Source organism: Argiope bruennichi, chromosome 2, assembly GCF_947563725.1.
Source record: "Argiope bruennichi chromosome 2, qqArgBrue1.1, whole genome shotgun sequence".
NCBI lineage: Eukaryota > Metazoa > Arthropoda > Arachnida > Araneae > Araneidae > Argiope > Argiope bruennichi.
In genome coordinates this window covers 54,167,505-54,195,347 of record NC_079152.1, presented here as the reverse complement: position 1 = coordinate 54,195,347, position 27,843 = coordinate 54,167,505, and the positions used below count along the sequence as shown (strand labels likewise).

The 27,843-nt window shown below is 29.2% G+C and overlaps 1 protein-coding gene across 1 annotated transcript; it reads right to left on the bottom strand.

Moving 5' to 3' along the window:
- Nucleotides 1-9,542: 9,542 nt before the first annotated feature.
- LOC129961533 (chymotrypsin-like elastase family member 2A) lies at nucleotides 9,543-26,732 on the bottom strand. The gene is made up of 9 exons (XM_056075010.1): nucleotides 26,617-26,732; nucleotides 24,705-24,859; nucleotides 23,200-23,437; nucleotides 22,344-22,454; nucleotides 16,824-17,052; nucleotides 15,183-15,306; nucleotides 13,667-13,823; nucleotides 11,927-12,045; nucleotides 9,543-9,858 (listed from the first exon to the last, which is right to left on the bottom strand). Exons 1-9 carry the CDS (start codon nucleotides 26,675-26,677, stop codon nucleotides 9,673-9,675), a joined length of 1,380 nt encoding a protein of 459 aa, XP_055930985.1. The 5' UTR covers nucleotides 26,678-26,732; the 3' UTR covers nucleotides 9,543-9,672.
- Between the last annotated feature and the right edge of the window lie 1,111 nt (nucleotides 26,733-27,843).

Here is a 27,843-nt window from a genome sequence, read left to right as displayed (position 1 = left end):
CTAGCGAGCTTTAAGAGAAAATATTCACCCAGGTGAATATTTTCTCACAATGATTCGATGTTATTTGAAAATTCTACAGATGTTACAGATATTGTCCCAAGGTTGTATCAGAGCTCGATTTCTTTGAACTTTAAACTTTCAATAGATAAATGCATGTTGAGGTTCTTTAATGTATGTATATCACTGATATTTGATGGAACTCAGTAACAAAAAGCTCATTTGATAAGTATTATGTAATATTTGTCTGCATTCTAGAATTAGTGAATATAGCAGTTTATTGATATCATCTTTAAAAAAAAGAATTAAACTCATGATGTTACCAATTAGTAGGTCTATTTGTTGGTTTCATAGGGCTAAGAATATTTTTATTTGCCAATTAATTGCAATGGAAGGCTAGCAACTAATGAGACAGTTTTGGTAATTCTTCACTTGGTTGAAAATGTTCTTATGAGATTTTGTTTCAGTTTTAAAATCTCTATGAATGACATCATTTCTCAGATATCATGGTGTATTTGTCATAATAGAGAACTTTATTTTGAAAAATTTGAATTTTCTAACATTAAATTTTAGTAGACGGCCTATATATCTGAATTCCATTCATTAAAATTGAAGCAGAACTTTAATATAGACTTAGAATTAGGGATTGCAATACCGGACCAAAATTTCAATACCGGTATTCGGTATTTTTTAAATCTTAATACCGGTATTAGAAATTTGGAAAAAGAAAGAAAATACAGGTGTTTCTTTGTTTTATTTGCCAGTTTTGTTAGAGAGTCTAAATATCACAAAAAATAATTTGTAACTTATAAATAATAACAGTATATAATCACAACAAAGTAAAGAAACATCTTATTTATTTAAATCACAAAAAAGTGTAAATATCACTATTCAGTCTGGGGTACTATTACAACTTCTTGAAATGTGATCTTAAAAAACATAATGCATCAATTTTGCTGTCATTAAGCCTGAAAAGTAATTTTGTGTAAAAATGACCAGCTGTTGAAAACACTCTTTCGGCATCTACGCTAGTTGGTGGTACTGTTAGCCATGCGCAATATACTTTTTCGAAGTATTTACCTCTAAATCCCTCATCTTCAAATAAATCGATTTCTGGTCGGATGGTTTTGGATATAGCTAATTTCTGTATTGTATTTTGGTTCGTAGAAATTTTTTTTAATCGCTAATTCTAATACTTGTTCAAGAGACAATTCCTTTTCACTATCGACAGTAGTGACATCATAATCTTCGATAATTGAACCGAACTCTTCTGAATGTGGATAGGGTTGTGGGTAAAAAATTGTAAGAAAATTTACTCTAAACTTAATCAGATTTGAATTGGTTATTTTCTTTTCTTCTTTTTCATTTTCATTTTTAAAATCATTATAATTATGTAAATACCTTAAGACATTTTCTATTTCGGTATGCCTTTCTTCTGTGCGATTTTTCAATGTAATATATAATTCTTCAGATAGTGATGTGTGCTGTTCTTTCAGTGACTGCAACATGAAATTTATTGTTGCATTAGCTGTTAATAAAGTATAATCTCTCCAACACAATGCCTCAATAGTCAGTTTTATTGGAAGTAGATCTGATATAGTTCTGGGTATTAAGTCGAATTCACTATCTGAAAAATTAATTTACAGGTTTAAGTCGATTATTGATTTTTGGATTGGGCTTCTCAGTTTTAAAAATCGTCCATCATTAGGAGTAAACTGTTCCAACGTGTTTTAGAATCTAATATTAAAATATATTCTGTTTTATTTCCAGTTAGTATATATTTTAGTAAAATATCCTTTTTATAGGGGAACGTTTAAATATCTTAACATTTTTTCGAACTTTATAAATTATAGAAAGCAATTCTTGATAGGTTAATATTTCATCCTCATTAGCAATATCTTCTTCAACAATTACATTGTCATTATCTTCATTGTAAATATCACTCTCACTCTTACTCTTTTCAAAGTTGGAATCCGAAATTTGTATATCCATAGTAATTGGATTCTTCTGTTCTTTATTTTTTTTTGGTATAATACATCTATTACTCTTAATTGAATTCCATGTGCATAGCACAACTGCTGATTTATACCAATCAACTTTCCAACTGTTTTCATAGTTGTTGCTCCATCAGTCGTTAAGGATACAATATTTTCTTTCAGGGATAATCCATGTTTCGCTAATTTAGATTTAAGCAATTAATTAAGCCATTAATTAGCTAATTAATTTCCCCCGTTATGGAGACATAAAAACAAAAACGCATACTATTTTGATATGTTCGCGATACCTGAACATATAGTGGAGAAATTTTAAAAATGCCTAGTAAATACCGAAAAACCGGTATTTAAACTTGTGAATACCGGTATTACAAAATTGTACAAATGGCTCAAAATACCGGTATTCGGTATCCCGGTATACCGGTATTGCAATCCCTACTTAGAATAAAGAATGACATTCAATGAGCGAAGTAATTGAATCTTATTTCAATTAAAAATTTCTCGATTCTCGATGTGTCATTAAAGTTAGTGCTTTGAACATAAAATATTTTACGCAGCAATCTGTATCTTTTGATATGGTAATGCCATTAAGCCCTTCAGCTTTGATCAACTTTTAGCTGGCCAATTTTGAATAAACAAAATTTGTTATCTTTCGACATTTAGTCGTCATAATGTGCGAAAGAAAAATATTTTTATTAGAAAATAGGTTTACCAACTTCATTTTACATCATTTGTAATTAAAATTATGAGCTGCAAGATTCGAAATTTTTAACAATTTTTGCATCAAAATCTGCATTTTGTTCTTTTAAGTTAGTATATGCTTAATGCTTAGGTTAAAGCTCTCAACCAGTACTCTTGTAGATATATTTAGTAATTAGCAAAAAAAAAAAAAATTAACTAAACAAAAATTTTATTTAACTTAAATTATTATAAACTCAAGAAAATTATTTTTGGACTTATACAAATAATAACGAATACAAAATTATGTCGATGTAAACTGAACACGATATTGTATAGGTTAATTCAAAATAATTGTTTTGATCATAAATGGCTATAATTTTCTTATGAACATTGACAGGAAAAATTTGAATACAAAATATACTTCTATGTGTAAGAAATAATTGCTTATGTAACTATCATTGATTATATGGGCAGCGTTCAAGTAATTAGTTTCATACCAGAAATTATGAGCAGTGACTAATTAAACTTAAATGCTTTCTTTTATCATAGACTGGCATAAATGATGTACTTTCAGAATCTAGAATCAATCGTAAGATTCATTTATATAAGTAAAATACTCGAACTTTGTAATCATGTCACCAAAACTTTCAAAATAGAGACAGAACTTTTCGCCTTCATTTTATAAGAATATACTGAAAATATGCGAAATGTCTAATTTTTTTTCAACAATGGAAGTTAAGTCTATTATAGTCATTTGTATTATAGTGCAATCATTTTAAATTACCTTTTTTACAAATAAACTAATAATAAAAAATTTAAAAAAAATCCAAATTAGAGTTGTATTTCTAAAGAAAATATAAAGTAGAAAATAAACATTTTTTTTCAATCATTAAAAGAAAATGCTTTATAGTTTTGTAGATTTGAAATTTGAAATGGTATAGACTATTTAATGCTTCTGATGGAGCAGAAATTGATCACATTATGTGTAAATATAAAATATTTGTTGCAGGAACATTAGCCAACTTTATGGAATAAAGGGCCAATTTCCTTTATTGTATTGATCGAAGCTTGCGTTAGAATTGGATTATATTTTAAATTATATAAGGAAATAATTTAGTTTCTATGTCTTAGCTTCTTCAGTTTATCTTTTATTTCTTAATTCGAAAAGAAATGCAACTAAATTTCATCTGTAGTTTCTAATACAAGATGGATAAGTTGCATACGATGTTAATTTTGCTGGAATTTCAATGCTTTGTATGCTTCTTTGCAAAGAATAGCGTAAATTCTCTCTAGAGCAAAATAAAGATAGTTTAAAACAAAAGAAAATAAGTTGACTAATAATATTCTCCAAAATTTTACTTTAAGTAATCCAACTCAGATTATAATAGACTATAATAATTAGATTATACTTAAAAAATAAGACTAGTTGAAAATAAATAAAGTATCTAAGCAGAAATATTCAAACTACAGATTATTTAAAATCATTATTTTGGCAATTCTCTATTTCAATAGGAAACATAATTTGTTAGTTAAAAAAACAGAGATGTTTATACTCTAATAAGAATTTAATTTCTTAAATAATTTCTAATTTGTATTATTTGTTGTATTAATCATTCAGCAGAATTGCTGTGATGCTCCCAGAAACTACGCGCAATCGCGGAAACAGTTTTCAAATAATATGATGCTTTTCCTTTTAACTTTTGTTAATTGTCTACACTTCCTTATTTTCACATAAAAAAGATGTTTACCTTATTTATACACAGAAAAATCCTCCAAAGAATCCAAACGGAGTTCATGATACCGCTTGAAACTGATTTTTTTATAATGTGAAAACATGATATTATTTTGGTTTAGGATTTTTAAATCTCAAAATGCGTAGACAAAAAATAAGGGCATGAGTCGTAAGAAGTTATCGTATATATATATATATATACATACACACTCATGTCCAAAATTAAAGTCACAAAAATGTTTTTCAAAGCAATTATAAATGGATTCAAGTAAAATTTAAACAAATTATATTTTATATATTGTGATGGACCAGTAACACGATATTGACTTTTGTTGTGGGAGAAAATGTTGTTTAGCATTAGATTTTGAGCTACTACTAAAATTGGACCGTTTAGGCATCTGGGATTTTTGTCTGCAATTTTGTGAATATTGCATTAAAACAAAAAATTTAACCTGTTTGTAGTGAGAATGAGTTCTCATAATCGTTTAGACGATTCCTCGAGATGAAGAGCCGTTGGCAGGCTTGAAGCTGGGCAGTCTTAAGCGGAGGTGGCTCAATGGTTACAAGTGGCATCGAAAGTGGTGTCCAGGTTGTGGAATCAATTCCAAGCAAGTGGTACTGTAACCAGGAAGACCGGCCAAGGCCGTCACAGAGCAATGATGCCTACACAGAATCGCTATTTGGTATTAAGCGCACGACGGAATAGGCTGACAACGACTCCTCAATCTGCTAGTGACCTTGCTGCTGCGTCTGGAATACGAATTTCCAGACAAATAGTATACAGACGTCTAGCAGAGAGGGGCCCTTTATACCCGGCGAGTAGTTGAGTGAGTCCCTTTAACTGCATCCAACAGAAAAGCCCTGTTGTTGTGGTGACGAACACATCAGGCTTAGACACAGCAAAAATGGGGGCGTGTTGTTTTCAGTGATGAGTCGAGATTTACCACACAGAGTGACACTCGTCGAATCTTCATCTGGAGAGAGCGAGGAGCTCGCTATCATCCCTCCTACGTAAAAGAAATCGACAGATTTGGTGGCAGAGGAATCCTTATCTGGGGTGGCATAATGTTGGCAGTCATAAAGGGCCAATTTCCTTTATTGTATTGATCGAAGCTTGCGTTAGAATTGGATTATATTTTAAATTATATAAGGAAATAATTTAGTTTCTAAGTCTTAGCTTCTTCAGTTTATCTTTTATTTCTTAATTTCAAATGAAATGCAACTAAATTTCGGACTTCGAAATGAAATGCAACTTTTTTCAACCACTGCCCTTTCTTAGATGCGGGTATTGTCAATGCACATCGCTATAGGGATGAAATTCTTGAAGGCTATTTGAGGTTGTTCCAGGGTGCTTTTGGCCCAGACTTCATGTTTATCGACGATAACGCGCGTCCACACAGAGGCCAAATCGTTGATGATTTTCTTGAGGAAGAGGATATTCGACGTATGGACTGCCCTCGAGGTCTCCAGATCTCAGTCATATGGAACATGTTTGGGATGGTCTCGGAAGAGCCATTGCACAGCGTAACCCCCCTCCTAATACCCTCCAAGAGATAAAAGCCGCGCTTTTGGAAGAATGGGCTTTGTTGCCCCAAAAATTTATTGACATCCTCAGAAACAGTATGAAAGCTCGTTGTGAAGCCTGTATAGCAGTGCACGGTGGTCACACTCCATATTAGATAGGATTTCCCAGAGATAAATGCTTTATCTCTACTTCATAATGTAACACTTTTTTAATATACCTTGTTTCTTAATTTCCAATTAAAATCTTTTCCATGTTGTTATGTGTCTATGTTCTTTCTTCCATTGTAGTGTACCTCTGTTCCAAATTTCGTGGCAACACAGTGAATAGTTTTTCATTTTATGTTTATGATCTTAATTTTGGACATGAGTATATATATATATATATATATATATATATATATATATATATATATATATATATATATATATATATATATATATATATATATATATATATATATATATATATATATATATATATATATATATATATATATATATATAGAGAGAGAGAGAGAGAGAGAGAGAGAGAGAGAGAGAGAGAGAGAGAGAATTTTTTTAATTGTTTTAAATTTTTAAATTTTTCTAGCTGTGAAAAACGTTTTAGAGCTTGAACGATTTTGAGATTGAAATAAAAGAATCTCTTTTCTAAAAGTGGGCGATTGCGCAATGCAATCATTCCAAATTGGTATAAGCCGGATTTAAAAAAAAAATAATGCGCCCTTGAAATAGTTTTATATCTCCAATGATTTTCAGACGAAAAAAAAAAAACTTTCTTTTTCTAAATATTGGAGCAAGCATAATCTGATAGTCACGTGATTTCTAAGCGCCTTCTATTCTCTCGAACTGCTACCATGCGACTTAAAAAATAATAATGTTCTGACATGATTACTTGAAATTTGCAACAGCAGATTTTAATTTGATTTTTTTCTCCTTCAATGAAAAATAATGAAATATTTGTTCCTTAAAGCTCCAGTTATCCGAATTAGCATATTTCAGTCTTACCTGAATGAAATTGCACGGTGTTACAAAAGATTTAAACTGTACAGAAGGAAAATTTCAATCCTAATTTTTATTTGGAATTTTTCTTCAGGAATAAAATCTTGTTCAAAAACCGACATCTGAAGCAAATCTGAGACTATTGTTAAATAAGATTTTATTCCTGAATAAGATTATCCTCAGATTTTAGAATCCTCTGTTTTTTCATCGTTAAGAATGATAATTGTTCATATTGGCTTCCAAATTATTGGAAAGTGAGGGAAAGCGGCGCATGATTGATCAACTAGACTTCGAGAACTTAACCCCATAGAAAATGTATAGGACACTCTAGGTAGGGAAATTGCAACTCGCTTGCTCTTCTAGACCATGAAAACAGTATTTTTGGAGAAATAAGTAAATAACCATAGGGATATGTCATAAACTAATTAATAACATTAACTAATGTCATAAACTAATTGCAGAATAAATTCTCGTTATGAAAGAAGAATTAATGTGCTAGGTGACAAATTAACATAATATATTCCATTTAATAAATCCAATGGAAATGAGTTGTTGAATGTGTGTGTGTCTTTGAGGAGGGGACTCTTTGTTATTTTCTTCATATTATTATCTTCAATAAATTCATGAATGTAGTTAATTGAAAATTCCTATAGTAATTAATGTATTAATTCATTTGGATTTTCATATACATTTATTTATTAATTAAAGCCTTATGAAATAATTGCATATAATACTTAAGCTTCACATACATTAGTTATCATATACCTATTAAATTTGGAATTATAAAAAATGTAGTTTGTGCCACTAAATTGTATTTTTGAAAATGTTTTAGTCAAGTGATACCCATAGGGTAAAAAAATATCTCCCTATGGCATTTCAAATCCTAAATAAAATAAAAATCATAAATGTAGTGACGAGCGCCATCTGCTGGTTGTTAGACGGAGTTGACGCTGGTTAGACGGAGAGCAGATCAGACGGATCTGGACGAGAGTAAAGACGTGGCAGATCAGACGGATCTGGACGAAAGTAAAGACGAGACGCGACGTATTCGACGAAATCTACTGAATGTTCAATTCTTTTATGTTAATGTATATATATCCTAAATGTCCTAATCGTCCTAAATGTAATTAAATGTGCGTTCTAAAATAGTAGTGATTTCTGAGTCCTACATAAATAATATGATTTTGTCGAGCTTATTTGTACTCTTTTAGATATTAAATTAATGATGTATTAGAACTTTTGACATAGTGAATGGAAAATTGCTTCAAAATGTTCATCCTTTTTTTTTATAACTGCTGATATATTAAGTGAAACTAAAGAAGTTAAATACATCTTTGTTCAACTGAAACAAAAAGTCAAATTGTGCAATTTCTCTTATTTTACTAGAAAATATGATTGTAATTTTTCATAATATTAACATTATTATTAAAAGGCGGTATAATATTTGAAAAAAAATAGTGTTCTTTTTTTCCTTCTGTACATTTTTTTCATTTGTAATATATTTAATTACAAAGTGAGCTGCGCTTGCAACAGTACTAAGAATATCACCAGATAAAACCAGTAAAACTGATTTCATGAACTATAATTTTCTATAACGTAACCATCCATTTGTATGCAAAGTAAGAACCTGTAAATCCTTTTAAATACTTATTTTATGTATTTAAATGTCCCTTGCTTATTTATAATGTGCCCTGCATGACATTTTATATGCCATGTTGATTACAATTTGAAATGACATTATTCATGCAGCAGTTGATCGTGAAATGGATACATTTTTCATAACTTCCTAGTTCAAAGTTTACGAAAGTAATTTATCTAAGGTCCACAATTTTATGCAGATAAAGGGAAGTAGAACTTTATTGGGAGCATGTAAGAAAGGTTTTGGTTGACCACTTCAGGTAGTTTTCGTTTTCAAATATGTCTCCGAATGTAGCTTTCTTTGTACAAGTAATATATAGCTGAGTAAGAAAACAACAACCTGTAATAATTGAGATTATGCTTTTGTCTAAAACTGTTATCAAGTTAAAACTATAATAAACAAAGAAAAATAATCCAGTGAAAGATTGTACAGCTTTTTCAATAAAGTATAAAAAGATCTTCTCCATGTAAGAATAACTTTATTAGAAAACTCGAAATAACAAAATTTTAATTAATTCCCTTTCTAAAATAACTTTTCGTGTATTTTTTCAAAAACCATCCCGCTATATTATTATCGGAATTTCTTAAGTTTGCATAATGGGATATCCACCTCTATGGATAAATTTGTTATGGAAATAAGTATGTCTTGGAGTAAATTTTTAACTGAAGTTGCGGTGCTAAATGGGAAAGGAAAACACGAAATCCGAATCATTTAATCTTGTTGGAAAACAGAAAATATAACTAGTATCAAATGAATTTTTGTTAAGTAAAATTTAAAAGGCGAGCTTAAAAATATCTTTTACAAAAATAATTGTTCATTTCTAAGTTCATCACCCAACTCTGCAAGGATTATAAATATTCTGTGTTGTGTTTCTTTTGATGATATTCTAAGTGTACGATATTCTAAGTGTACGATATTCTAAGTTGCTATGGGCAGTAACTGATGGCTCAACTAATTAAGATAAATAATTACTCAATGAAAAAACACAAGAAAAAATATTTAATTTTTTTTACTGCATTATAGCATATTACCATTCACTGATAACTTACAAAAAATTATATCAAAGTGCATTAGCATATGAATATTTTACACAAATCAAGAGTTTTTCATGAATTTGCTTTAATGATGGTTTTGATCCATTCTGCTTTGTCTGCTGCGTTAGCGTATACCGTCTTGGCTCCTGGTCCAGTGCAAAGACCCTTCATGAAATTAGATGTGGTAACGAAACTTGCAGCTCCGAAGACGTACCATTTATTTCCAAGTTTACATTGTAGAGGTCCACCACTGTCACCCTACAATAATAAGAAAAAAAAAGCACTCTTATTTCTAGAATTAGGATTTAATTTATTTAGAATACTGCGTAGATATCTTTGGTATTTGATATCAATGCCATGTCATGGCTTGTGGAATGATATCTCTCAAAATAGTTAGGTCAAAAAATAAAGAACTGAAATTTATTTAAGCTAGTTAATTAATAGAAATCATACCTTTCCTGGAAAAAATTAAATTCATCGCTTGCAATCTCTTAATCGCATTTATTCATAAAAATTTGTTTAATTTGTCATTTTAATGCAAAGAGCATGGATATTTTGCAGTTAATGGATTCTCTGATAAAACCCGCCAAATCTGAGCGACAGAGGGACTTAGAAATACTATCTTTAGTAATGAATGTTGACACCGAACTGGATTAACGCCAACATTTCAACTGAGTGATGATTGGAGTACCCTTAATGGAAATCTACCTTCATTTACTCGCCTCTAGACTTATGCACCAGGTGATCCAATATTCGTTAGTATTTGAAAAATTCATTAATTCACGAGAAAATGTTGGAAGTGAAATAAAAATTTACATCGAGTTTTATCAAAACCAAAAAGTGCAAAAAATGACTAATAGATGGCGCTTTATATAATAAAAATAAAAATTTAACATGACAGTTGTTTTTTTAGCAAATACTGTGTTCTTTATAACAAATAACACGTGGGTCATCATTCACCAACAATATCTGTAGTGAAGAGACAGCATTGTGAACAGCACTGTACAGCATATATGTAGGCGTGGCAAGAAATTGCTGTCGGATGTTTTCTTTTAGCATCCCTATGAGATCGGACTGCCGCAGTAGACTTACGACTTCAGGTAACCTACAACCAATAATCATACGAATTGTGATCCGGCGACCTGGGGAGATAAGTATGATGGAAATAGCGGTTTAGCACGCAATCCTCACCAAACGATGTGGGGAAGAGATCTTTCACACCTATAATAATATGGGGTGGAGAGCTGTTTTGTATAAAAATCGCACCATCCAGTAGATGTTTATCAATCAAGCTAGGAATGATCTTATTCTGTATTGGCGTCGCACCCGTCATGCTCGCAGTTTGAAAAGCAGAATCACGTATATCCTCGATGAAAAAGGATCCGATCACGATGAATGTTATAAATCCACACCACGACGTGACTTTCTTGTTATGAAATGGAGTTTCCACGACAAGTTCTAGGATTGTCGGTAGTCCAAATTCTGTAATTATGGTAATTGACAGGCCCTTGGAGTGTGAAATGGACTTCGTAGATCGAAGTAACCGTCATTTTAACCCCTTTTTTTGCACTCTTTTTTTGTTTCAATAAAACTCCATGTCATTTCAAGCATAGTGTCAATTTTTATTTCACTTTCTACATTTTTTCTTGAATTATTGAATTTTCAAATGTTAACGGACTTTTGAATCACCCGGTATATTAGCTTCTAATTAGATGATACATTCATTTTGTTGGGATATTAATGGATGTTTCAATCAATATAAGCACATAAATTACATCTGAGATCCTTAAGGATGTCAATTGATTTTCGATTTCTAAACAAACGACGTCTTTGTCAAATATAGATTTATATAACGAAAATTTTGTAATTCGATGCCGAATCACAGATGTTGTTACTTGAAAAGAGGTTACAAAGTCATCTGCAATAAGGATAATGGAATTTACCAGATGTCGATTGAAAGACAATAATTTTGGGAACATCTCTTAATTTTTTTCAGTTTCATTCATATATATTTTTCAAAAAGAAAATGTAAAATAACGATTATTCTGCGCCATTTTGACATTAGTTTCTATAAGTATTAACACACAGAGACCCATTTCAATTCGATGACTTCATTCACTCTTGAATTCTATTATAATCTATCTTTTAAATTATCAGATGAATATGCAAATTATTTATATAATTAAAATTAATAATTAGATAAATATCCAAATTAAATGTGAGTGAACATTTTTGTTTCCCAAAAAATACTTGAAATAAGTTTCTAATAATTTCAATAGTATACTTTTTCATATTTAATAAAAAATAATTTATGTATTGATCTTACATGACAAGGAGAGTTTTGATGCTTGGCTACGCAAATTTGGGTTTCTTCGTTGAAACTGCAATTCTCTTTCGGTTGCACAATTTGTTCCATTTGTTTCAAGACTTCGGCATGGCCGGAACCTAGAAAAAATAACAAAAATGTCATAAAGTATCTCTTATTACTTCCAGAAACTTAATTATATGCTGTTCTTATGATTCTACAAATCAAACTTGTTTACTTATTTCCTAAAAGGAAAAAAATACTTAATATAAATAACAATGAATGTAGCGGTAATATAAATTATATTTTTAAAAACAATTTTAAAGGATTTTAATAATTTCAACATAATTATAAAATGAAAGAAAAATAAAGGCATCAGGAATTATTATTTAAATTCCGGTGAATTTAATTGCAAATTTGAAAACTACTTTGATAGCAAACATTATATTGTTTTTAAATAAGATGTATATCATGGATTAAATAAAATCAGTTCTTTTAAAACATTTGTTAATTTTTGTATGAAAAAATGAGAAATTGTGTGCTTTAAATATTTTCTTGTTTTTAGGCTTTAATTCATCTATATGAAACTTAAAAATAAAAATTTTCAGAAATTCACCACTAGATGGCAATACTTGTAGGAAATCAATAATGGCTAATAAAGTTCTGAAAAATAATAAAATAGAGTATCATCCTCTAGAGCAGACTAATGTAGAAAATTACGAAATTGTAGCACACCAAGGGGAGAATGAAAAATCTATTATAAAATCCTATAATTACAAACATGAAGTAAGACAAATAATTGAAGACATTGAAGGCACACTTCAAATGTGCTTCGACAAGCAATTTTGTTCACTTTGTAGCCAAGCAAAGGAAAAATTGTTATGCAAAAATTTAGAAAGGGACAAAAATCTGTTAAATATTATGAATTTAATTATTAATAAAATAATACATAATTTATTAATAAAATTAATGATTAATAAAAGAAAAAGAAAAGAAATGGCATACGCAATTACACTTATCATGTAATTGTGGCATCACTTGAATTAACTTATTTAGTTATCTTTCTTTTAATAAAAATATATATTAATAAACCCATAAATTTTTTTCGTTGGTGTTAAATTTCTCTGAAGTCAGCTAAGAAAGTTTCAGTCATTTTTCTTAAATGAAGAGAATAAAATTATTGAATAAATAAAACAAAGTTGAAATTACTATGCTTTATGAGTTATTTTTGGATTACAATCAGTTATGAGTGTGCGAAATCATCACAGATATTATGTCAGACTCTGTAACAATTTTTCAGCTGATTTCAACTTTTTAAACACCAAAGCGGATAAATATTTTTCAGATTACTTACTTTCTTTGAAAATATTTTATAATGGATTCTAGAAAACTTGATTAACTTAAATTACAACTGTTTATTGTCCAAATACAGAATTAATTTATGATACGAAAGATTGTTATCAAATTTAAACTTCTTTCTTTACATTAATTTTCTTTTTTAAATATATATGAATAATTCTCGAATAACTCCCTCCACAAATTATTAGCAAATTTCCCCATCAGCAATATTAATTTCTTTAAAAAAAAAAAAAAACTCTTTGTTTGTTATTTTTTCCATTTTAGTATCCGTTAAGCCATTTAAGCAACAGCAGCGCCATCTATATTCCCTCCATTGAACTACAAATACTTTTTCTCGTCTCAAATATTTTAAAACTTCTAATAAATTTCAGAAATAACTTGTTATTTAAGGTGAACACTTACCTCTACTTTCACCCCATCCGGTTGCATAACAATGCCAGCCAGGTTCGGGATTCCATCCAAGTTCTGGCAAGCAGGCTGGTTGAACTCCCTTGTTAAAAGTGACTGGTGCGTTTAGCTTAATAAGACTGATATCATGAGCGTTATTGTACCGTCTTATCTATAACAAATCAAAGCAAAATTTTAAAATGCTTATCAAAACAAATTATATTTGAATACTGGCCACCTCAAATATGACGACCCAGGTGGCACAGTCTGTTGCACAACATATACAATATTACTTAATATTCAATAATATTGTAGAATACTGAGCATATTATTTAATATTATACAATATTGTAAAAAATATGTGTGCTAATTGAATGGTGAGTTTCCTGAAAATAGGCAAGAAGTTGGGATAATTGACTGGCCTACATCCTAATGATGGATTATACAACCCAAAGACATGCCGGTGTCATATTGATGCCCAGTTAACACAACTAACTAAGTTTAATGATAAGCTTTAACTAATCATTAAATCTTTGATTCATGTAGATGCAGAGGCGGAATATTATTATGATTGCAGTTGATGTTATTTTTATGTTGATTTTTTTCCACTTAAATTTATTTTACACTGCCTGTTTTCAAAATTAAATTCTTTTCGGATAGGATGATTAACTGATATTACAAAATACGATAATGTCTTTCTTTATTCTGCAATATAAGTCGCTAGGTGAGAAGAAAAACAATCTTCATAAGAAGAAAATAGTGACATCTATAATACGTTAAATAAGATCAATATTTAAGTAGTTTATACTATTTTATCACGATATTTCTATAGTTGTTCAATTTTGAGAATACATCTATTAATAATAAAAGAGAATGTGTACGTGGGGGTCTGGTGGGGGGTGGTAGGGAGTGTATGAGGAGAGTATCCATTGTTCTATCTGAGAAATTATCTGGAAAATTAAAACTTTTATCCCTTCTAATTACATCACCTGTATCCCCTCATCACCTCTAGTGATGAGATGTAATTAGAAAGGAATACATCTCGTACGAGACGTATCTCTATTACGAGAGATACATCTGGTCAGTTGTATCGGCCTTAGAAGAGATACATCAGATACATCATACGTTTTTAATAGCACAATGTAATCATAGATTTGAGGACTTTATAGGTATTGACTCCACTAGGAAGGTTAATTTACTCAATAAAAGGAATAAGCTTATTAAAATAAGGTGGAACTAATGTCTATCACAATTTGTTGCTCAAAAATTCATTTTTAAGAAAATTTCGAATATCATGTTATGCATGAGCGAATATTTAATTAAAAATAAATACAATCAATGTTCCCAGAGAATTAGCTGCTTACAAAAGTTGGTTAACTGAATAGTATTATACTAGTTTTTCTGCGATATGGTATGGAGGGTTCATTTTCTCAAATTTTGTTCTTTTCTGTTCTAACTGTTCCTTCAGTTTGTTTGAAATTCCAGAAAAAAGAGTAATGAGAGTTGAAAGAACAATATATGCTTTTCTTACGTTTCCTCCTTCAAGATCAGGATAAGCAACAACTTTGGCATTGTATCTGATTTGCTCATATGGAGTTTTTGTAAACTTGCCGTGGGCTCCCAACACAATCTTGATGTCCCAAGGAGCATATCTCCTGAAAGAATTATGAAATTGTGTTAACAAATATGAACTAATATATAAAACTAACAGGCAAAAAAAACCTTTCTTTTACTTCTGTTTTGTTTGTCTATTATACTGTTAAACTAAACTAAATGGAAATTTCTCCGAGATTTTTTTATTGGAAATATACAAAAAAAGTGAAACATGTTGAAAATATATTGATTCAAGATTTATTAAATGGTATCTATAACCAAATATTGAGCTCCTTTAAGTATTCATTTATTTTCAGTGAACTGTTTTCAATTACAGGCTGCAAAAGGGAAGGCAAAAACTTAAAAAAGAAATGCAGGCAAAGAAAAAAAACCGCTATTGCAATTCATCATGTATTTGAAATTGTGAGTAATTATTCAAGTGAAGGCAATTGGATTTGATAAGTATGGACTTAATTTTATTTGGTATAAATCTCAACATAAGTGTTTTGACAATCTAATTAAAGAAAGATGGATTACTACAGTCAATTATCCTTTAAATTAAGAATAAACGAAATTCAAGATAACTATTAAATAAAATTTTGATGAAGAAGTAGGAATTATTTGCCTTGTTTTAAATCGCGGACAGATTTAATCTCGAGTAATGTTAGCTAAATTTGTCTTCTTTCATTAATTATGCATTTCGCATTGAAACAGATGATGATGATGCCGTGTTCGCGTTACCACGGAAAGGGGGTGCAGTAGCTTCTGAAGGTAAAGACCCCTGAGCACGCGAGGGTAGAAATCGGACTTCTAGCTCATATGAAGATGAAACTCACACATTCGCTTGCACAACCCCGTTTTACAGTAGGGCACATTCATACACCTCACAGATAGAACACAGATGAAGAACAATCATGCCCGAACCGGGATTCGAACCCGGGACGGCCAGATCACGGAGATGTGCAACCCCTATGCCAGGATGTCGGCATTGAAACAGATGGCAGTCTTAATACAGAAGAATGAAATTATCAATAGAGAGCTAAGAACTTACCAAAGATTGTTTCCACCAAGGCAAATGAAATTTTAACTGCAACAACGGTAGGTAGCAGCATATAGAAAACAATGAATATAATACATATTTAGGGAAGTGAAAAAATTAATGAAATTAAATCTACTCATTGTTTTGCCCATTGATTGGCGAATATCTTCAATGTAGAAAATAAGACTATCTTGGATGTAAAAAGAGTGATTCCAACCCTTATTGGCGATATCTTTTGGGAAGAATTTCTGTGTTCAAGCGAGTTGAAGGATTAAAAGCATATTCTCGACAGATGCATTGATTCCTTTTAAGACATTAGGACTATATTTAAGTCTGTTTAGGTTATCGCAATGATACAACTCCAATGTCACATCAGTCGTCTTTATTTATGCTATGCTTATATATCAGTGATACGACATGCGCGCTGTTTTGTACTAACAAAAGTGAAAAGGGTACTTCATGAAAAATAGAAGTATGGTTATAATAATTAAATCTTGTAAATATAGGGTAAATTTTCCTAAGATTCTCCAGTTGTCTTACCCAGCAACACAGTGTGTGGCGGTCAGAATCCATTGGGCATTGATAAGTGATCCTCCACAGAAATGTGAATTGGGCTCACTACCTCTGCCTTGTAAGGAAACTTGCCACGGCCAGCTGTTGGGGACAGCAGCCTCTCCACCAACCATTCGGTCAGGAGATAAGCTGTAAATGGTTTTCGGTGTAAAGGCCTGGACACCACATTCTTCGGGTTCAAGTGCTACGGGTAAATCTGGGGAAAAGAAAAAGTAAACAAAAATTAAGAAATCAATAAAATGAATTCATGTCAATGAATAAAAAAATGTTTTTGCTATTACCAGAGGATATCAAAACAGATAATTTTTGATAAATTACAAAATGATAATTTGTTATTTATTTAAGTTAACCGATCATTGCAATTAGATCAAAATATGGTAAATAGGAGAAAGATTTGAAATTTTCAAACTTTGGTTAAATGCTATTTTATCCATATTTCCATTTTATGCAATTTTCCATAGCTCAGAATTCTACTTTTCTTCCTTACAAAGCCATTTGATCCAAATTTGATAAAAGGAAGTCCCACAATCGAATGATGATATTCGAAAATTTTATTTTCAATGCTGCATAACCTGCGTTGCAGCATTATGCAAAGAATTGCCAAGGACAAAATTGCAATTTCTGGTACCATAGCATTTAACATCGTTGAAGAAAAAATAATATGGATTTTATGGAGAAAAGATAGAACAATTATGATGTTTAGCATTAAATTCTAATGACTACTATATTTTTAAACAAAAAAAATGTTGTAATTGGGCTTAACCATTTTCTTACTTTTTCGATAATTGTAAATTCTTAACTTATGATTATATTCTGAAATTTACGTTTACAGAAAATATATGCTGCTTGATGCTTAAAAAGGCTTCCATTTTTAACTATATTACATGCTTTCTCAATGAAATGCACTGAATTAAAAAAAACTATTAAACAAAACATAAAAGCAACAACAACAAAAAAAAGTCATATATGCTTTTAACAGTATCACAAGTGAAAGAAAACATAAGATAATACCGTATTTCGAATGGGTAAAAACATGTCATTTACTTTTCTGCACTTCAAGTTGGACTTTCTTACAATTAGTTAGGAAATTTTTTAATTTATTTTTTATTAGTATTTTACATAAAATATAAAAAATTATATCAAATATCAGCTTCCATCTAATGTTACAATCTACAAAAAGTTACAACCTTTAAAAAAAATAACAATACTTACATTATATATATATATATATATATATATATATATATATATATATATATATATATATATATATATATATATATATATATATATATATATATATATATATATATATATATATATATATATATATATATATATATATATACAAAAGTATTAGAATCAAGTTAATAGGAAAAACAAAAAATCAAATAAAAATTAAACCAAAAAATTATAAAAAAATATAAAAAAAGAATCCGGCCTGAAGACTTTTTCAAGGGTCACCCTCAGGCAGGGATTCAAAGAAAGGGATTTTTTCTGTGAGGAAATACAGACTTTGTCTAATAATGATTCCTCGTGACCCGAAAATCCCCTGAAATTATGCTCAAGAGATATACCATTTTAACAGAAAGGAAATATAAAACAACAAATTAGAAGAAATTAACCACAACAAAGTAAAAAAACAATAACAAAAATAACAAAAAAAAAAAAAAAACAACACTGAAATTAAAAATTAAAAACGAAAAGGCCAGTACATACCATCAACAGTCGAGGAAACTTTAAACTATCGATTGTGATTCCCTGTTTTTAATACGGGTAAACATTTCTTTAAATACTTAAAAATTATCCTGGACAAAATAAAAAATGAAGACAACTTTATTATTTCTAGTAACAAAGAAGTATTGGATTTTCTTAAAGATAACAACATTAATAAACTTAATACTTTTGATTTCGAAAATTTATACACTAATCTACCTCATGAAAAATTAATAAAGGTCTGCACTTTTATATATGACGAATTATTTTTTATTTAAATGAAAATATCATTCCTAAAAATAACTGGCTTCAGTTATGCAATTTTAATATTACTGAAAATTACGTGTTTAATGGTATTAATTTTTATAAACAAGTCAAGGGCATTCCAATGGGAACAGCTTTCTCAAGTGCTTTAGCTTATATTTTCCTGCATTACTATGAGAAAAAAATTATTAAATATAATTTAATAAACGGGTGGAGATATATTGATGACCTACTTTTAATTAACTTCGACAATACTAATATTATTACTAATTGCTATCCAAAAGATTTAATTCTAAAAGATACAAATAAAAATCAACTTGAGGCTACCTTTCTGGATTTAAAAATCAAAATTGCTAATGATAAAACAATAGTTGGTATATACGATAAAAGGGATGATTTCAACTTTAAAATAACAAAACTATGTAACTACTATTCCAATCTAAACTCTAAAATTTTCAAAAATCTAATTTTCTCACAAGTTAACAGGATCAAAAGGGTTTGCAATAATAAAAATTCTTATATTGAAGCATCAAACAACCTCCTTAAAAATTTAATTAAAAATGAATTTCCTAGAAATTACTGTAATGTCAATTTTTTAATTAAACAAGGTATGGTTTGGGATTAATCCTTTAGCTTAAATAAAAATAGAACTTTCCTTGCATATTGGATCACTCAATAGATGGCGCTGGGAGCCTACATCTGTTTACATAATTTACCGCTAGTATTTTAAAAAACAGGGAATCACAATCGATAGTTTAAAGTTTCCTTGACTGTTGATGGTATGTACTGGCCTTTTCATTTTGCATTTTTAATTTTAGTGTTGTTTTTTTTTGTTATTTTTGTTATTGTTTTTTTACTTTGTTGTGGTTAATTTCCTCTAATTTGTTGTTTTATATTTCCTTTCTGTTAAAATGGTATATCTCTTGAGCATAATTTCAGGGGATTTTCGGGTCACGAGGAATCATTATTAGACAAAGTCTGTATTTCCTCACAGAAAAAATCCCTTTCTTTGAATCCCTGCCTGAGGGTGACCCTTGAAAAAGTCTTCAGGCCGGATTCTTTTTTTATATTTTTTATAATTTTTTGGTTTAATTTTTATTTTATTTTTTGTTTTTCCTATTAACTTGATTCTAATACTTTTGTATCAATTCATCTGTGTTTTAGAAGTAGCTGCAATTGCGCTCTCTAAATACTATGAAGTTCTTTTTTGGTTTTAGTTTAAATAGGTTATAAATTTTAGTTGCGATTTCGAAACTGTTTTTGTTTCGTTTTCATTTTAGTTTCGTTTTCAAACTTTTTTTCTTACTTAAGATTGGTGTTATATATATATATATATATATATATATATATATATATATATATATATATATAAAATTCTATCTGTGAGCGTTCGGACCTAAATAATCCAGACATAAAAAATTTGGGGCTGTTTTTTAGACTAGCATTATGGCTATTAAATGTGCTGAAAAAAAACTATTAGATTTCTTAATTATTTTGTCGTAAACCTCATTTCATTCGTTTTTTTGTATTCTTGTTTTATTCAAGTTTAGAATTATTAAAATATTTCTCTGATTACTAATATATTAAAATGGAGAGAAACACTTTATCAGTTTGACAGTTCGCTATTTCAGTTTTTCTGTTAACAGATTTTTTGACGAACTTGAAACCATTAAAATATTTGATTCTTTTTGATCATGATGAGAAATTTATTTGTAATTTTGTTAATATTGACAAAAATGTCCCTGGGAACTGTACTGTCTTCACAGTGAATGATAACATTGGATCTTCAAGACAACTATGATGATCTTGGATACGTTTGTTTTTTGATACCAAGAATACTGCTCATGAAATTAGTAATTTATTAATTTTTACATATTCTTATAAAATTATACAATAGAAAGCGTCGTGATCGTTTAAAAAAATCTTACACGAGATTTTGGCAAATCTTCACATTTCAGGCCCTTCCAAATTTGAAAAAGACATTTTTGGAATTAAGTTTGTCTGACTGTCCGTTTTTCCGTGGAACATAATAGCTGAAAATAGTTTTTCATTAGACGAGTGACATTTGGTATATGATCTTTGCACCCAAATTAATAGATTTATTTAAAACAGTACCGAATACAAGTTAACACGTAACTACAAAATAGGGAGGGCTAGATAGATAAAATTTCGTAAAATCTAACGCGAAGATTATAACGTGTAATCTATCACATTTGGTATCAAATCTTCAAGGGAATGATAGTCTATTGGCCCGTACTTTCACAAGAATGTAAAAGCAATAACACACGGAATTAAATATGTGAAAATTAATATGTTATTTTCAGATTAGAATTGCAGTCCTTTGTCAAATTTCAGTTGCAGTCGCCTGAATAAAAGTGCCTAGAATATACATTCGGTGTTCTGGTGCTTGTGTATTAATCGTAAGCATTAAAGTTCCATGTCGTCATCAGATTTTACTCCAATAGGCTTTTTCGTAATTATCAGCCCTAGTTGTCTTAGACCGGTCGTTCGAACAGATAGTGTTAGTACTGAGACCTGAAACTGCGACAGTAAGGGCAAGAAGTCTAGAGAAATGGTCTCGCACAGAGGTGCGAGCCGTGATACGATTTCTATGGACCAAGAAATTGTCCCCATCGGACATTCACAGACAAATCGCTGAAGTGTACTGGGGAGAAGCAATGAGTAGACAGCAGGTGGCGAAATAGTGTCATTCGTTTGAAGCGGGCAGAGATATTGCTGGAAACGTTTAGGCGAGAGGTCTGGAGCCACCCCCATACAGCCCCGATTTGGCTCCCAGTGACTATTTCCTTTTCTCGGCATTGATGAAACACTTATCCAAAACAAGATTCCTACCAGAAAGTGATGTTCAAAAAGGTGCAGAGAACTGCCTCAATAGCCAGGGACCTGATTATTACCAAGACGGGTTAAACAAATTGGTCCAGCGGAGTGATAAGTGCCTCAACAGGTTTGGTGATTATGTAGAGAAATTACCGCCACATATGTCTCTTAATTACCATTTGTATCCAGTGTCTATTGTTGATAAAGCATTTTTCCTTTGCCTTGTAAACCTTTTTTTGGATCACCCCTCGTAGTTTATCGTCCACAAGTACTTTTCTTAAAGAACATGCGAGGAAGTTTCAGGGACATCACTTCTGATGATGAAATAAAATGAATGAAAGTTTAATGAATAACGGGAACGGGATCTCAATAACATTGATACCAGTATTAATTGCGTACAAACTATATTAATTATATTAATATATATATTTTGTACTTGATATTAATTTATATGCATATCCATTTCAGTTTTTTTCTGAGCTGTAAATTTTGTTTTTGTGAATTAAACAGTTTTGATTTTCTAATAAAAAACTACATTTCATAACTTTTTCTCATGTGTTAAGATTTTTAAAAAATCCTGATGAGATGTTTTAAAGAATAGATATACTTTTAGAATAAAGATGTGGATATACTTTTTATCCTTTTTATTTTCGAAAGAAAGATACTTACTGCACTCTTCTTCATCAGTTCCATCTCCACAATCATCCACTCCGTCACACTTCTGTTCGGGTTTAAAGCAGTTACGGTTATCGCACTGAATGTATCCAGGATCACAGATTTCTAAGTGAAAAATAGAAAATAGGGTCATTAAAATTCCTTCAATAATAAATTTGGATATTTAAACATTGTTATCCAAATGCTCATTGATTTGAGAAGTAAAATTGTTTTTCTATTTCCTTTTCAATTTTTCTTTTTCCCTCTAACTGAACTGTAGTTTCCATTTTAATTTCCAAAATAATAACCAGTTACTATTATGTCAATATATTACAATATATATAATTACAGTATGATAAATAATAACCAGTTATTATTATGTCAATATATTACAATATATATAATTACAGTATGATAAATAATAACCAGTTATTATTAGTTCACAATTATTATTAATAATAACTGATTAATTTTACAGACCGTAAAATACACATTTTAATCGTTTTATTTTCGGCTTGGCATTTTTTCTTATATTCTAGTTATCAATTATTCTGTTTTTTTACAACTCAAATCTAAAAATTTGGTATTGTTTGTTACTGTATTTCTTTTATTATTCTTTCTAAGGGAAATATTATGAACGACCCGAAGAATCTTTTTCATCCCAAAGAATCAACTTTCATCAAACCTTTTTCCAAGACACTATTTATGAAGATGGTGAGAACACAATTTAAGTCTAGAAATTATCATTCAAACATTGTAATTCAAATTTAAACAATGAATATTTATTGAAAATTAACTTTCTGAAGTAGTGCTAAATTATTATTATTATTATTTATTATTATTATTATTTTTTTTTTTTGCTCAGACATACCGAGATTTGGACCAGATTCATACTCCAGAAGGAACCCTTTTCCTACACCCATGTGATCAGTTCGAAACAGAAGTCGAATCTCGCTCTGTCCTTCTAAGGATAGGAGGGGCCTGGGTGGATAATGCCCACAAAGAATGCCCAAGACAGTCTCCTTATCTTTGCCATATACGACAAGTTCATCCTGAATACATTGGGTTGAAGGGTCTATGTCAAATTCCTTGAAAGTAATTTTGATTCTCTGAAAAAGTTAATTAAAAAGTAAATGGAATGTCTTAAAAATTCATAAATAAGTTTAATTTATCCAGTTTAATGTACGATGTACAGTAAATAATAATATGATTGTCAGAAGGAAACTTAGGTTGAAAAGGCTGGGAAGTTATTTAAAAAATGAGCATCAATAAAAATATTTCTAATGAGCATATAATAAAAATATTTCTAAACAATGATTAAAAATATAATTTAATGAGAAATTTAACTAATATTACATTAAAAAAATTAATCATCTACCAACATTAGAAATATCATTTAAGCATCTGAGAAGACCTGAATAAAAATTCTGTACCTTATTCTTATAATACTAAAGCATTATACTTTTTTTGTAATGAAAAGTTTTGTTAATTAACGAAGAAAAATTAAAATCAAACAAAGATAGGGCTTTATATTTAAAATACAATTCTAGACTCGCTTCATGTATTTTTCAAAGTTTGCTAAAATCATAACTGAATATCTTTTCATCACAAGTCTAAGATGAAGCAAAAAGTGATACCTTTGGAGACTTTTATCCAACTACTGATACGACAAAATTATAATTATAAAATAGACTAAACAAAAAAAATAGGCTAAAAAAATTATTATAGGCTTTGACAAAAAATGATTTTAACAAAACAAATACATTTTTTTAACCAAATAACGATTATAGGCTAAATAATGTCTATAAATTGTGTGTTGCGACATGTACGATGCAGAAATGTCTAAATTGCTCAAGCGAGCAAATTGTTAGAATTAGAACTATCAAAATTGGCATACGTTTATTTCCTGAACAGCAAATACTCATTAAGAAAAGATTTTTTAAATTTTAGTTAGATTTTTAATTGCAGATTAATCAAAACTTTAATATTTCTTCCAACAGTTGCAAAGTGCATTATTGTATAAAAACCATTCTTTAAAATTTAAAAAATTAGATATTAGCGATATATATTTCACTGTGCAAGTTTTTTTTCTCTAATTTTAATAATTTTTTAAAAATGATTTTAAATAAATTTTACAGCAATACTTTTCTACTTGCTTTATATAATGATTTATACACGTAAATTTTGTGACAATATTAAATAAATTTTTTACATTACATTTTAAATACATTTTTTTACATGATATTTTAAAAATAATATAAAGATAAATGAATCAAACATGAAACTTTATCACGCTACTTTGTTTCTGTTTAGAGGTTCAAATTTCCTTTAACTTTTTTTTATTGAGAGATTTTATATTAGAATATTCGTACTTACGTGGCCTTCTGGTGCCCGTATTCTATATTCGCACCATAAGCCATTATGGTAATTTGGTCTTTTGCCGTAGAAAGGGCTTGACACAGTTCCTTTAACAGATGCATCGTATTCGTAGAGCTCGTGGCATTGATAGTCGTCTATGTCATCATCGGCATCTGTAGGTATAGGTAATTTTGCAGTGGATTAAATAAAACATTCTATATTGAAATTTAAATAGGTAAATTACTTTTAAAATCATTTTAAAAATCTATTTCAATAACAGTTTTTGATATTTTTCAGAAATTTTTTTCATCAGCTTATTTTAGATTTTGAATTTGCTTAAAAATATTAATCGATAAACACAAAATCTTAATCGTTAAGCTGGGCAAATTGTCTTTCCTGGCTAAGTGCATAACAGCTAGAAGATATAACAGATTTCCGCTTTATAATTATTAAACAAATTCATTTTGTTAATTGAGTGTCTACTTATATTGACACTGACGAGCAACTTGTTCATCAGGAATACTGACTTTTCTGGCTTTAAATGATTAATATGTAATGCATTTATTTTACCTTTCTTATTTTATAAGACTGAAAATATTAATTTAATGAAAGCAATTTATTATAAATTACTGCGAAATCAAGTTAAAAAGTGTATATACCACGTAATAAAAGATAAAATGAAAATCTTACTTAAGAGCTCATGTCTAAAAAAAGCTTAATCTTAATTTTAACACTGGCAAAAACCCACAATTAAATTATTTTACGGAGTAGTAAAACTAGCATGAATTATGCTATAAAAATAAAAACTCTACTTAAGATTGTATTTCAAATTAACTTATAAAAAATATCAAAATCAGAGAAAAGCTTTTCAAAAATGAAATTGGTTTCATTAAAAATATTTTTTTTGTGTGTGTGTTTTAAGATAACTAAAAGTCAATTTTTATGTGATAATATTTAAGTTGTCACATTTGTTTAATTACAAGGACTATATTTAAAATATTCAGTTTAAGGAAGGAAGTGAAATATTTTTTAAATAACAGACTTAGTATTACTCTGATTAATTGCAAGTACCGTTAATTAAATTTATATTTTTGTCGATGGTTTTAATTAATGATGTTATTAATTCTAAAATTTTTAGTGCATATCTCACAAATAATTTTTTTTCTGTGTCTTCCAAGAGAGAATTAATTTAGACAAAATTTTAGAATTAAATTCAAAATATATAAATTGAATTTTAATTTATATTTTTGGATGAAGTGTATATATGAAATATGATATAATATATGAAACTTTTCTCCAAACCAATGGCAATTAATAATGGCTGCATTGCCCTTATTTGACTTTATACGTTGCTTAATGGCTTAAGACATAATTCCATGAAATTAAATAGTTTAATTTCAAGTATAGTGTTTAAATTAATAGAAATACTGTTATTATTGTATAAGACTAAATTTTTTTTCAAGAATATTAGTACAAGATTTAAAAATAACATAGCCGTACTCATTTTAAATCAAACTGAATTTATATTATGATATTTCAAGAATTTTTTTATTATAATATTAAATTAAGTTACTATTGAGTGCAACATTTAATCATTTCATATAATAAAAGCTTATAAACATGATATACAAGTAATCAGTTGACTCTGAATTAATAATTTTAAAATGTTTAGCACAAATAATTAATTGTAGGTTTAAGTCAGTGTTATTTTGTCGCATATCTTTTGGAATAATTTTAATTTTGTTAGATTATTTAATAAAAACTTCATTTAAAGTGCGCTTTTTTCATTAGATAAGCATACTAAATTGAAACGAATGTTCTAAAATTCTATGAAAAAAATTACTTTAAAATGTTTATATTAAAAGATTTATTCAAAACTAAGTAATTCCTTGATGGAAAATAATTTGAAATTATGAAAAATCTTTCGTACTTGCCGTAGAGACCAGGAAAAGCAGTGCCACTGCGAAGCAAAAGAACTTTAGCTCAAACATAACTCTTTGAATTGCTTCCAAGTTATGCTAATCTATACGATGGACCTGCTAAGCTTTAAGAGAAAGTATTTTTCCAGGTGAACATTTTCTCACACAGATTGATATTATTCAGAAATTCTACAGATGTTATTCCAAGGTCACAATAGAGCTTCATTTCTTCTAGCTTCTATTTAAAAAGATAAGTGTATGTTGAGGTTCCGCCTATCGGAATCATGTATGCGGAGAAATTTATGCGGAGAACTAAATTTCGATTCAATTTATTTATAAGATTAGAAAAAGATAATACATGTGTTTGCATTTATGTCGATTTCTTTCAATTATAAATTCTTTCAGACTATATTGTATATAATTATTGATAGAAATGGAATCCTCTGATTATTCACAAATTAAACTTCGCATATAATAATAAATTTATTAATTAATCTGGTGCTTGCGAAAGCTTCGAGAGTGAATTATTAACTCAAGTGTCGTCCACGATATCTGATAATGCGTAAAAAGTATGGGTCTGTCCCAAAGTCTTCAGAGTTTCTTTAAAACTGTGAGATATAATCGATGTCCTGAAATTAAAGAAGCGAAATGTGAAACCGTTCTTTTTTCGTTTTTCTCGTATGCCTCGAGGAGATGGGATGCTTTGTATTAAGCTTTGTTATATTTTAAAGAGCCTAGAATCTTTACTTCATGATTGATTTTTCAAAATTTTGTTATAAACAATTTTATTTGTAAAAATAATAAAATTTTCATTGCTCTCTTGCACTGTTGAATTATTGGGTTTACATTCTTCTAGAAAGTCAAGTATCTCAGACAATATAACTTTCGTTAGATCAGATTGAAAGATACAATTCTATTTTTTAAGACATATGAAAAATTCCAACCATATATCTTATAGAGTTGTCAAGTTCACAAACATAAGAAGAAACAATCTGCTTCCTTATTGACAGATATTTTTTTTTGTAAATTAATGCAGATCTACAACTTGCCTGCATACGAATTTCATCATTATTGCTGCCATCATTTTTGTTTTTACTAACACAAAATCAGTGGGTAAGGGAAAGAATGATTTCTAAAAGTATTTTTTGCATTTTTCCCAAGACCTAAAATGATGGTACTCCTTGAAAACTTGAGTTTTATTTATTTATTTATTTATTTTTTGATGATTACAATATTTT

Excerpts from the sequence above, each read along its gene's own strand:
- LOC129961533 (XM_056075010.1), bottom strand. The coding sequence starts at position 26,677 with ATGTTTGAGCTAAAGTTCTTTTGCTTCGCAGTGGCACTGCTTTTCCTG. Across the intron at positions 22,455-23,199 it reads TGAATCTGGTCCAAATCTCG|AAATCTGTGATCCTGGATAC; the intron begins GTATGTCTGAGC and ends TTTTTCACTTAG. Across the intron at positions 17,053-22,343 it reads AACTGATGAAGAAGAGTGCA|ATTTACCCGTAGCACTTGAA; the intron begins GTAAGTATCTTT and ends TCTTTTCCCCAG.